Source organism: Saccostrea cucullata, unplaced genomic scaffold, assembly GCF_032062105.1.
Source record: "Saccostrea cucullata isolate Sc308-1 unplaced genomic scaffold, CSIRO_AGI_Scuc_v1 ctg12000, whole genome shotgun sequence".
Classification (NCBI taxonomy): Eukaryota; Metazoa; Mollusca; class Bivalvia; order Ostreida; family Ostreidae; genus Saccostrea; species Saccostrea cuccullata.
The window spans coordinates 1-13,910 of NW_026919171.1; the positions used below are offsets into that span (position 1 = coordinate 1).

At 34.1% G+C, this 13,910-nt stretch overlaps 1 protein-coding gene across 1 annotated transcript; it reads right to left on the reverse strand.

The window, feature by feature from the left end:
* Window positions 1-8: 8 nt before the first annotated feature.
* LOC134281397 (uncharacterized) lies at window positions 9-8,813 on the reverse strand (the record flags this gene model as incomplete). Its single annotated transcript, XM_062763868.1, has 14 exons — window positions 8,574-8,813; window positions 8,329-8,415; window positions 7,793-8,185; window positions 7,352-7,501; window positions 3,171-3,377; window positions 2,758-2,963; window positions 2,583-2,639; window positions 2,227-2,446; window positions 1,991-2,140; window positions 1,698-1,881; window positions 946-1,130; window positions 478-723; window positions 224-251; window positions 9-96 (listed from the first exon to the last, which is right to left on the reverse strand). Coding segments are annotated over exons 1-14 (2,441 nt in total), but the record flags the coding sequence as incomplete, so codon positions are not given.
* Between the last annotated feature and the right edge of the window lie 5,097 nt (window positions 8,814-13,910).

The window sequence follows — 13,910 nt, forward strand, 5'->3', positions numbered from 1 at the left end:
TAAGATACCTTTTGCATTTGTTCACTATAAGTATAGCAGTGATAACCAATACGATAGAGAAACAGGAAACGAGTGCGGCTATCAAAACTATTCTATCTGGAATTAAAAAAAGAATCCTGTGTAAGTACAAATACATTACTATAAATAAATAAATAAATAAATAAATAAAATACAAGAACGTGTACGATGCACATTACTCAAAATTCGAGTGGAATAGACGTACCTGCTTTGTCAGGATCACTCGAGTAATGCTAAAACGGGATAGAAAATCAAAAATTGTAAAAACCATAACTTTAACTTTGATTTCTTTTGATAGATGACAGGATGGAAATTAGATGATCAACGAGTTGGTTTTATACATATCAAGTTTGTTCTTAATTTTTCCTTTCTGAATTGTTCCCAAAAGTTTGTTATTCCTTCAATGACGCAAGCACCTCAAAATACTAGAAATTCTGAACATGAATTCTTTATACATACTGTTTTCTCTTCACAGGTCAGGCTTTCCAAGTCACATTTGTATTTCTGTTTGTCATATACTAACAATGTCTGATGGTTGCTGAAAACAATACCATCATAACTCATACTGATGTTACAGCCACGTGCAGCCTCGGTTTGGGATTTGTGGGGAGTCATGGGTAATTCTAATGACACGTGATTGAAGTGGTGATATGTTGACTTTGAAACGGAGACAGAAGTTGTTATGACCGATCCATTAGATGTTATCTAAAGATAAAATTAACAAGTTCACCTCAGACAGAACAATATAAACGATAAACATTAAAAATATTTGAAGAAATATTAAGGGTATTTTATGATTTTCGAAAGATACCGGTATTTAATTGAATCAGATTCCTGTAAAGTACATCCAAGGCACTTACTAGTATGCTCTACATAAAGAAAATGGTTACTCAAGTAACCAAAGTCGGAACATCAGTAAGAAGTTACCAAGAAGCATGACAAGTTTGCCCAGACATGCTCTGAATGGAAGAATCCGATGACGTCGATTTTCTGACATGAGCCGGAGTTTTTATCACAGAGGCCGTGGAAAGGGAGGATAAAGACATCGGGAGGAGTGGAGGTCGACGTGGAACAGTCAGTGCCAATAAATCCATCAAAACAGGCACAGGTAGCTAGAAATAGTATCATCAAGATCGGTCCTTTATTAAAGCAATGTGTGATTTGTCTTTCAAAACTACAGACCAACTAATGGGCAAAATACTCTTCTGATTTTTTTGTTGATTTAAGGTAAGACGACACGTTCCTTAAATATATGTTTTGTATTTCTTAGTATTATATGAAAAATTCTGCTTAATTGTCATTCTCTTGTAATTTCTACATTGTTTTCAATATATTTTTAAATATAAGTTCACAAAAACTTTGAGATGGGCCATTCATCAGATTACCCATAAGGGTTATATAAGAAATATCACCCTGTGGTGTCTTGTCCAAATGCCTAGTAAGGTACCCTAATTTTTTATGAGGAAACTTGCTTAAGTACCTAAACTTCAAGGACAAAGTCTTGGGAAAAAATATAATTTTGAGGAACGTGTCGTCTGATCTTAAGAAATCATTGTCGTCTTAAGCTTCAAATTTTATCTATGTACATGTATGAAGTGCAAGAAGTGAACAAGGTAAGGATAAGGAAAACGATCAGTCTTACGGTTATATCGTAAGGAATCCAAATTGAGAACCATTACCATTTGTGCAATTTCCATGTCCAGAGCAATTCTGTTGACAAAGATAAGATGTAATGACCTCTACCAGAAACCGTCCCTCTGATGTTTTGTTTACGTAATACGCCTCATCATGCATCACTTCCGCTAAACAGGCACCTTTGAAAGTACTTAAACTGTCTTGCAGATATGTTGTATTTCCTGAAAGCTAAACAAAAAAAAAACCGTTTACCAGTAGCTAATCAACCACTAGAAATCTTCTTTTCAAAAGAAAACAAATGAGCTACATATATATTTAGTGGCTATGGAAATTATACCTTTATGTCAGCTATGCAACTCTCCACATATGAACTTGAGGATACTTTCGCCCTTGTTTCACACATGTCGACAGCAGCGTCATTAGTGAAAGAATTCTCACAAAATGTGCGAGCAGAACTTTCTGTCCAACCATTGGTCCATCCTGATGCCTATAGATATAACAAATTCCCCTATAGAACAGGACTGTCATTTGGAAGTACGTCGTGATTTTTGGATAATATTTTGGAAATCTTACCCGAGGACTTTCCGTCTCATTATACTCAGGATCGTAGGAGAGTGGATCTGTAAAGTCTCCATTATTACTCCTATCGGACAGTACGGACAGATTCGCTGTGAATGACTCTCCCTCTATACAGAGCATGCTGGGTATTGGGAGGTTGTGCATGTTTGGATCGCCAGATCCGTCCGGACCTCTAGTACACAAACTGTATCTCTCTGGATGGTAATTACCAATTCTTGTTAAGAGGGACAAGTCATTTCAGTCATTGATTTACATAACAAAGATATTAAATACAAAATATCTAAACCAGAGAAAAATTCTGGCACAAAATTACACGAAAAGAGAAAAAAAGATCTCTGTAATGTACCTACTTCAGGAATGAGTCAGAGTTACTGGAGAACAAGCTCTCCTGGGATTTCAAAGGGACCCTACAATCAGAAAATGCCAGGTTTATCATCATTGTTTAGTTTATTTCATACCTATCGTTTGTAATGACTAACACATGCATGAAACAGATATTCAATACCATTGAATATTCAATTCTACCTCCAAGACAAGGCAAACGTCTGGTTGTCTGTGGAGACGTTTCCCTGCCTGGGTATGAAATCATCACTTTGGTGTCCATTAGCTGATCCACACATGCCCTCACTGTTCCCGATATCAAGGACACCTGCCTGAACCCGGACACTAGAAATCCACGAGTTGTCATAAGAGAGCTCGAATGAAACTCGTGTTCCGCTCGGGAGTGTGACCTTGATAAAAAGAATATAGTTTCAGTTGAGGGGTAAATGGCATTCTGAACAATACTATCAAGAACCTGTTTCTTTTAATTTTCATAAATTGGACAACTTTTCAAATAATCCTAATTAGACTTCAGGGTAGGAACAAAAATAGAAATGAACAAATTATTAAAGTTGAACTATCAAATTTGAATTAACATGCTCTTTAGATTGAGTTACCTCAAAGAGACGTCCGGATTTGGCTATGTTCAGATCAGTGCTTCTGTTGAGAGTCAGGTTTTCGTACGGTACAGTTAACACCTCGGTGTCTCTGGAGGAGACCTGTGCACACGTCCGGACAACATAGAGACTGAAGTTGCTTCTGATGGCGACACCGCAGTTACATGTAGCGTACCCAGCAACACAAGACGAAAACAATACATTCACCTGAAACACAGGACGAAAACAACACATTCACCTGAAAGCAGGGCTTATCATACAACTAATGAAAAGTTACACTCTACAATGTAATTACATTCAAAACAACTTTAAAGAAGTACAGTTAGATATTTGCATTGCTATATCTAACACTGAAATGTAACGAACATTTAAGCTAAACACTGAACAATACAAAATTGAGTATCTCTAGGAGACAAGGACCAGCTGCTATGGAGGATTGAGCATCCCCTGCTGACCGGTCAAACCCGCCGTGTGTCTCTTGTCATGAACGGGAAATAACGGAAAATTCCGTCAACAATTGTATATAATGGCCTAATAATCAGTATGAAAGACGTCGGTCAGATTTTGACTTTATGATAAATTGTATTTGCTGATTTGGTCATTGTATCGACCATAGAACTTACGAAATGATGACTTAAAACGACACTGCTGATATTCTTGTTTCAGCAACTTGTTTGTCAATAATTTATCTCGTTTTATAAATTGTTCTTACGTAGAGCATGCTCTTGCGTATCGAATCAACTGAGATATATATACTCCGTATGCAGGAAATGCAGGTATATTGCTGAATAAAGAAGGGAGGATGACGATTGAAAAGTTAGTCATCAGGTTATCAATAGGCCTGGTTGTTAGCTTACCATTAACGTTTTTTTTTATGTAAAATATCTTAATATCAAACAAATGTATAAGACTCTAAATATTTTACAAATGCTAATGTGAAGTAATGTCATTTTTGTCGATAACCACATAATGAAATCAGTTCAATAGCGACTTGCTGAGTATGGTAGATATTTGTTGCTGACTTTTAGAACATGTAAAATTAAAAGCTTTGGTAGTATTGAAGATACTAGTATTCGTGTCTACATTTAAGAAGATATTTGTGTTTCACTATAAAAGCGTAATTGATATTTGTATTTTAAATTAAGAGAGTGGTTGATATTTGTGTTAAATATTTAACAGTTTTGTAGATATATGTAGTTGTGTTTGTTTTTCAAAGTTTGGTTAGCTATTTGTTTATGACTTTTCAGTTTATGATGGATATTTTTTACTTGACTTTCATGACCAGAGTATGGAAGATATTGTTTTGATTTTATGTCCTGATTATGATATAGATATATGTGTTTCATTTAAAATTAAAGTAGATTTTTGTTAACTTTACTAGTATGGTAGGTATTTATGTCTAGCATTATGAGTTTGGCAAATATTTGTTTTTAACAGTGTATATTTTGCCTTAACTTACTGATTATTATATTATATATTTTTGTGTGACTGTTAACATACTGAGTACGGTAGATATTTTTATAATCTTGCCTTGACTTATTGAGTACGGAAGATTTTTGTGTTTATAATCTTGCCTTGCCTTACTGAGTACGGTAGATATTTGTGTTTATAATCTTGCCTTGACTTACTAAGTACGGTAGATATTTGTGTTTATAATCTTGCCTTGACTTACTGAGTACGGTAGATATTTGTGTTTATAATCCTGCCTTAACTTACTGAGTACGGTAGATATTTGTGTTTATAATCTTGCCTTGACTTACTGAGTACGGTAGATATTTGTGTTTATAATCTTGCCTTGACTTACTGAGTACGGTAGACATTTGTGTTTATAATCTTGCCTTGACTTACTGAGTACGGTAGACATTTGAGTTTGTAATCTTGCCTTGACTTACTGAGTACGGTAGATATTTGTGTTTATAATCTTGCCTTGACTTACTGAGTACGGTAGATATTTGTGTTTATAATCTTGCCTTAACTTACTGAGGTACGGTAGATATTTGTGTTTATACATGTAATCTTGTCTTAACTTACTGAGTACGGTAGATATTTGTGTTTATAATCCTGCCTTAACTTACTGAGTACGGTAGATATTTAAGGTCTTCCGTCTTCACGGAAGACCTTATAGTGATTCTATTGTTTCTTATTATTATTATTATTATTATTATTATTATTATTATTATTTTTCCGTACACTAAATTTTGTGCACGCGATTTCTCGAAGACTACTGGGTGGATTTTCATGAAATTTACAGAAATTATGTGTTGTTATCTGAAGTTATTTTTTCCGAGAGATTTTTTGAAAATTCTCTTCTGGTGCCAAGTTACGGGACATTTTCTGAATTTAAAATGACATTTTGTCTACGGTTAATCTCAAGAACGGTAGAAGATATCAACATGAAACTTTCAGGGATTATAGATCGTGATATTCTCTATCCAGGACGCGACCTTTCGTTCGTCGTCAATACTTCCTGTCGTTAGGAGATGCGAATTTAAAAAAGTGCATTTTCTAACTTTTTTGTTCTTCAATATTTTTCATTTATTTTTGGAATATTAATAGTGACTTTTCCATTGATGCTTACTATATAAGTTGTTTTAGTATTGGTTACTCTGAACTCTAGATATTAATATTTGAAAATCTGAAGCGGGCCCAAGATGGCGGCTGTCTCTGTCTACTCCGCCATTTCGCGAGTATGGGCTTATGGAGGCAGCTGAGCGTTTGATTAAACCATTCTGACATAAGGATACATGAAATGTAAAAAACTACTTCGACTCTCACGTAGTAGTGAAATGGTTGGAGGAGTTACCTCCCGTTACTTGTTTATATTATAATAGATAATCAATGTAAATATTGTAATTAATTGGTCAATTGACAAAAGAATTATACAAGTATTATTGATAAATGATGTTCTGTTAGAAAATAATAATAGTGTTGCCAACAGAAAGGCAATCAGTTGTATTTTATCAATATGATATCTGATAACTTATGATCATTGATTAAGTTGAGGTACAAGTGGGCAGTACAGCCAACTGGCTTGTGTCTTCACTTTGGTACAGAAACCAATTGGTTTTTCGATTAAATCGGATTGTGCAAAGTTGCCGTAGTCAGTGACTAGTTAAAATGTAGCTGTGTGACGTTAGCAATAGGTTTGTCATTAGGACAGAGAAGCTCTTACAAAGTTAAATCAATATCATACTGTGCAAGTATATTGTAGCCACTTGGCTAGAGTTATAGAGGCAACTTGGTAAGCAGTAATACACCAGGCAGGTGTTAAAAGCTAAATCAAGAGGTTCCAGGCAGATAGATGTTGACTTATATAGTCAGTTGTACGAGTATAGTGAGGCAATTATCATATGGCACCAGGCAGGTGCCGGTATTAACTGAAGATATATAATTATACAAAGCACTTAGGTCATTTAATTTAAAAACACCAGGCAGGTATCATATTATTATCTTTATATATTGCATTCAATCATATCCCCAGTAAAACTCGGTAATCCGAGCACGGACCTACTGACCGCTCAGATCCGACACGTTACAGTAGTACGTTGCAATTGAGTGTCAATCTTAAAACTTAATTTCCGTTTCACTGCTTTAGTGTAACTGGGCTAGATACGATATGTAATGTGTATAATGTGTTACATATACTTTCTTAACGTCGAAACAAAATAAAGGCGCTAAGAATGTTTTATTTTTAAAATTTAATTGATGCTATCATACCTATCTAATAGATCAGTCCAAAGAAAAGGCGCGAATATTTACTCGTGGAGTTTGGCGCGAAATTATGAATGCTTTTTATAATTCTTAGACAGGTGAACTGTTGCCAAAGTACCGTGGTATACACAAGTATATTTAGAGCAGTACTCCCAATAGCTTAATGGTTAATGCGTTGGGGATATAAAAGTAAAAAAAAAAGCGCATTCACGTTGGCGACATGGTTTCAATCCTCCTTGTGACCAAAATTTTGAATCTCTTTTCAGCTCGATTTTACGTGGGTTTCTTTTCCTAAAACGGACGGAAGACCTCTCGTTGCTCGCAACGAGATCGTATCTAGTTGTGTTTATAATCCTGCCTTAACTTACTGAGGTACGGTAGATATTTGTGTTTATACATGTAATCTTGCCTTAACTTACTGAGGTACGGTAGATATTTGTGTTTATACATGTAATCCTGTCTTAACTTACTGAGTACGGTAGATATTTGTGTTTATACATGATGAACTCTCCTGTCCAGTGGTTATCCCATTGTTTTCCATCAAAAGTTGTCAGATGAGGATCGTTATAAGATGTGCACAACATCCGGGCCACCAGACTGTCACTGTCGACAACAGAAACCTAAAATAGAACAAGTATAATTTTGATTTAAAAAATATTTAATATGAGTAAATGCTATATGTAACTTTTATTTCTGTATGTACATGAAGGATATAAAGATAACGAACAGTATTCAATTTCAAAGTCCATATAACAGTACAAAATACGAGCAGAGCAAACACGGACTTCCAAAACTTCAGAGGTGGGATCAGGTGTCATGGAGGAGTGAGCATCCCCTGTCGACCAGTCATACCCATCGTGTCCTTTTTGTTATTTACATGCTCTTGTTTCTTAGACAGAAAAATAGCTTGCCTTAATTATCGGAACACTGATGTTTCTCCAAATTCCATAACTGTCATAAGGATATGTATATACACCAAACTGAACAGAACTGGTTCTATTTTCATAATTAATTATCCCGTCAAGATAGCCGGTTATGTTGAAAACAACAGTCGTATTTCCATCTTCATTAAAATCAAGAAACACTGAACAGCCATCGTTATTCACTAGTAAATCTTTCATTGCCAGTCCGTTTCTGCAAGTTTCCCATGATTCCTCAGCTGTAGACCAGACATTCAAGGTCACCCTGCAGTTGACCTTCTTCATGGTGTCACTCACTGACGTAGGACAGCTTAGAGGTAACGAACTCGTCAGAGAGACTTCCACTGTCTCACCCTCCTTAACAAAATACACCAAGGACTCTGGCTGAGGAGAAAAACAAATCATTTAAATATTTCTTTTTAAAAAGCATTAACTTTAAAGAAAAACTAATACCTGGTATGATAAAAATTGCAATTTTTACAAAAAATTGATATATGAAAGAAATGTAAGGTATGGATATAAATTACAATTATTCCAGCCAAATAATTGGAGCTCATGCTATAGATAGTGGCATTCCCCGAGGTGATATTTTTAGCAGTCACGGAACACGACACCTGTTAAAGAAGAAAAAAAAACCCCGATCTATATGCAAATTATAATTGTATCTACCTAAACTTTAAAGCCAAAAAATTTAATTGATTATTTTCTAAAAGAAACCATATTCACTGTTCACTATAAATTAACTTTACGCAGTAAAAAAAATCATACAAACGTTGAAATTAAGGCTGTAATTCCCTGACCAGTGGTGGGGTTTCAATGATGTAATGTTCACGTCACTGAAACGTACATCACGTGACTCTGCATCTAATATTTCGTTATTATTAATGAACCACTGAACATCATACAAAAAGTCATCTGTGAATGAATTGAATACACATTGGAAGACTGGTTCTAGCATCAACCCATCTGGAGACTGCTCTAACGAAGTCTGTACATAGGGACTGAGATCCATTGAAGAACCTTTTGTAAAGATATCATTAGAATTTACACAAACATATATAGCATTCAACTTAGAATAAAATTGATTTAAATTGTCCAACTCAGGCAAAATTAAAAGTATATTATCAATAAAAAAATCTTCCTGCTGAATAATGACAAACGGACTGCCAGTACCAGTGTATACAAATAAATATAGCCGAGTTTTACTGAACAGGAAGCTTGAAGAAATACGTAGACGGTTATATAAGTCGTCTGATTTTTACTCATAATAACATACTTTTCATAAAATTTCCAAAAAATACAACTCACCCGATTTTATAAAAATGATGACAAAAAGGAAACCACTTTGTACAATCATCATTAACTTCACATATAAATTTAAAGGTAGTCTTGTTATTTAAATTCATTGACTGCTTATTAAGAAGCAATGGCAATGTTTCAATGCAATGTAAAGGCAAATGTTGACTCAGTGCATTGAATACATATTTCATCACACTTATCAATGAATATTATCAAGCTATCTAGATCGCCAAAACTAAACAGTACTGTAAAAGAATACCCGCCCATTTATTATGCTATTTAAAAGACAAAACGCTTAACAATGGTTCAAATTATATCGTATATAGATTCTGAGTAAGTACCTAGAACGGCGCTGGCATTAAAGTAAGGAATGTCTGAAGAATTGTGAAGAATCGATCTCTTGATGAGACAGTAAACTTAGATCCATGTCAAAATTTTAAATTATTATAACTTTGAAATGAAATAAGAACTTTGAATCTGGGTGTGTACCGAAGGAAAGATATGAGGTCTCGGGAGAAATCATACAATGAAAGCAGGAATACTATCTGTGGTCTTAACGCTCCATGTTCTAACTTAGAATACTGAAAAAGGACCCAAGATCAAAAGAAAAAAGTGAATAAAGAGATATTATTTTATGGCTGATGTGAATAAGCATTTGCTTTTAAATTACATTTCAAAGTTGGATTACGGGAATGAAAAACTCGAAAGAACTTTTAAGAACTTTAAAATCGCTAAAATTTTTAAAAGTCTTTAATATCAATAATCTATAAAATCAAAGTTCCTCACTAAAAATTGAAATCTAGACTGGTTGATATCATAGATACCTGCTTATTAAATATGGAACACGTAAATTTTCATATATTGTGATTGGTCATAAGCAAATGGCAAGGTAAATTCCTTCTTGGTCCCCGATTTTGGGTGTCTTTCAGAATGATGCAATAGTTTATCCATAAAACCTGTTGTCACCCCTGCCACAAAATGAGTATTGCTTCTAAGTTTTGGAATACAAAGAGGTCCCAGGGAGGTGTGAAAATAGCTCAATTTTCGGATTTTTTTATATGCAAATTTTCATTGATTTTTCAGCACATTTTGTATCAGAAAACATAGAGCGCAAGCTTGCCTATCTACCAAATTTATATATTTTATACACTAGTATCAGATGCATATTGTGTGTAAAAATCTTAGATAGGCAAGCTTGTGCTCTCTGTTTACCAAGTGAAATGTATCTCAAATTTGATGAAATTCCACCAGAATTGAGGAAATTCAGGAAAATGTCCTACTTCTGCACCCTATAGTAGCTTCGATGTAAGCTTTGAATCAAAATTAATGCTGGTTTTAAAGCAAGCATCATTTTAACTTCTTAACAACAAACTATCATAATTTTACCAGTATTTTGATTTTTTCATCAAATAAGGGGCCAGATTCGGCCGTTACCCTATCTTGTCCTCATTTTGTTAGAAACCTCTCTGACTGCAAATAATTATTCTGATGTTAAACGTTGATGCTGAAGCTCTTCATTAAAAACATTTATGAATTCTTTGCAAAGTTTTCTTAACAAACTGTTGGCATTACGATATGCACTATTTATGCTCTTTATTAGCTTATCTGATATTTTTTCCCAAAATGACATAATTCTTATTAAATCGAACCCTTATTGAAGGACTTATGTTTATATGTTGGCTAATCCACAATGGCAAAACAGAAACTTAATACTGTGGTTTCGTCAAGATTCGTTGAGCACCAATTTTCGATGAATTCGTTATTGAGCAGATCCACGAAATTTTATGTTCATTGAATTGAAAATGTGTTATTCATTTGTATAGACAATGTTTTCGCCCACGAAATAACGTATCCTCAAACACGTCTGTTTTACAAAATCCACGAAAATTGATGGCAACGAAAATTGATGAAACTACAGTATCCTATTTAATTTGGTTCGAATATGTAGATATGTTAAAGAAAAAGAAATGGTGGCATATTTATGCCCCCTACATGCAAGATTATTTATGTCAACATGCAAGTTAATTATGTTAACATGCAAGTTACCAATCTTAAATAAGAAAATATAATTACATTTAATATGTTGATATAAATAAGTAGCATGTCTACATAATTAAACCGCATGTTGACAAATATATCTTGTATGTTGACATAAATAAATCGCATGTTGAAATAATTTTCTTGCATGTTGATATAGATAAGTCGCATGTTTACATGATTACCTTGCATGTCAACATAAATAAATTGCATGTCTACATAATTATGTTGCATCTTGCATCTGCGATGTCAGATACAGGCGTTAACCATATTTAAGTTACATTTTCTTATAAGATTGGTAACCTGCATGTCAACATAAACATAATTGACTTGCATGTCGACATAAATATGTTGCATCTTAACATACTTTATCTGTGCTAGCTCCATTTTGACGTCAAGATTGATTTAAAGTTCATTTTCCCCCCTACTTTACGACCTTGATGGAATTATGTAGAAAATGAAACATTTTCATGACATTCTATTCAAAAGTAAGTCAAAAATAACCCAGCTCCCTATGTTCAAGCTAATATCATTTTAAAGATGAGGTCAAGAAGATATGAGAGACTGTAGGCAATACTGAAACATTTCCTAATATCTTAGAATGAAAAAAAAATCTCCCCTATATTTTTATTTAAAATGGCAGTTTAAAGTATCTATTTTCATTGAGTTTATCTAAAAATTAAGTCCTGAAACATCTTCTTTTACCAAGTTACATTGGTAACGAATCATGAGAAGAATTTGTTTCTCAATTTTGAAAAATCTGTACTCTGTAGGCACCTTTCATTTACTAGATCTTGACCTTTACATGTAATTTATATATGATCTTAGAAGTAGAAAACACTTTATCAAACAATATTATGTTCACGAACCATGTGTGTGTTTTATACAACTAGGTTTCAGAATCAATCCATGGCTCAGAATTGGCACGGGAAAACGGTTCTAGCTCTATTCATTTGATAATGAAAGATTTATTTTATTTGATGACGTGAATTTCTAATTAATTTATTGCCCTTAGGCCATTCATTTGTAGGAATTTTTTTCACTGATGAGAAATTGTAATCATCAAGAAATATGTAATATGTATTGAAAAGCATGGATCTGTAAAGATATATGAATAACCCTCACATCATGCAGTATTCCGTCAGATCTTTTTCGCCATTTGACTCCATCAGGTGGAATACTAAAAATTCCAAGAAACGTTTGGAAAATTGGAAGTCACAAAAATGTATCAAAATCAAAAACATTAATACTGACGACTTTTCAACTTTATGTACACCTCTGATGTTTTGGAGACCCGTGTTTGCTCTACTCCTACATGTATTTTGTATTGTTTTATGGGTTTTTGAATTTGAATACTGTTTGTTATCTCCATATATTTCATATGCAGCCATTCCTCACGATAAATTAAAGTCAAGGCTTTCTGATATCACTGAAAGTTGCCTTAGAAATAAAAATGGAACTCGTAAATTTACTCACCTTGTCATTGGCCATTTAGAAACTTATTTGAAAAAAAAACAAGTTCTCTAAAGTTGATATTAAAATGATGCTTGAGTTTTTTTATTGACGTATCTGTGGTTTTTGGAGACCAGGTTTTCCAACAGTCTATTGGAATTCCCATGGGTACCACTTTTGCCCCGTTAACATACCAATTTTTGTATTCATATGAAGTAGAATTTGTCCAAAATTATACATGAAAAGAAGAAAACATCTGCTGTGGCTTTCAACTCGACATTTTGATATATCGACGACGTATTGTCAATTAACAATGGTTATTTCGATTCTCATGTCAATACAATATCATATATCCCGATAATCTTGAAATAAAAGATGCACAGAGTCTGACACATATGTTTCATATTTAGATATTTTACTTGAAAAAGACGTTAATGGTAATATAAGAACCATGCAAGCTTTATGACAAACGGAATGACAAACTTTTCAATTGTCAACTTCCCTTACTTTTGCAGCAATATACCTTCACCACCTGCATACGGGGTTTATATCTTTCAGTTGATTCGATATGAAAGAACATGCTCTACGTATATACATGTTTCTTTTTAAAAACGAAGTAAGTTATTGAGAAACAAGTTAATGAAACAAGATTATCTCATTTAAAGACATCATCTCGTAAGTTCTATGGTCGATGAAACAAATGGAGGTAACGAACAGTATTCAAGATCAAAAGTCCATAAAACAGTACAAAACAGGAGCAGAGCAAACACGGACCTCCAGAACATCAGAGGTAGGATCAGGTGCCATGCAGGAGTAACCATCCCCTGCTGACCGGTCCCACCCGCCGTGTGCTCCTTGTCATGATCGGGAAATAACGGAAAAATCCGTCGTCAATTCAGAGTACAAATAATGGACTAACAATAAGTATGAAAAACGTCAGTCAACATTGAATCAATGATAAATTGTATTTGTTTACAATGTCATTGTATCGACTATAGAACTTACGAAATGACTTTTAACGAGACTGCTGATATTTTTGTTTCATCAACTTGCTTGTCGATAATTTTCCTCGTTTTAGAAATTGTTCATACGCAGAGCTTAATGTTACGTATCGAATCAATAATATATAATCTCCGTATGCAGGTGATGAAGGTATATTGCTGCATAAGTAAGGGAAGTTGACGATGGAAAAGTTAAAGTCATCACGTTTATCATGCAGGTTTTTTCAAGTAAAATATCCAAGTACGAAACAGATGTGTCAGACACTGTAGTTTCTTTTATCTCAAGCTCCCCAGGATATATCGTATCGGCATAGGAATGG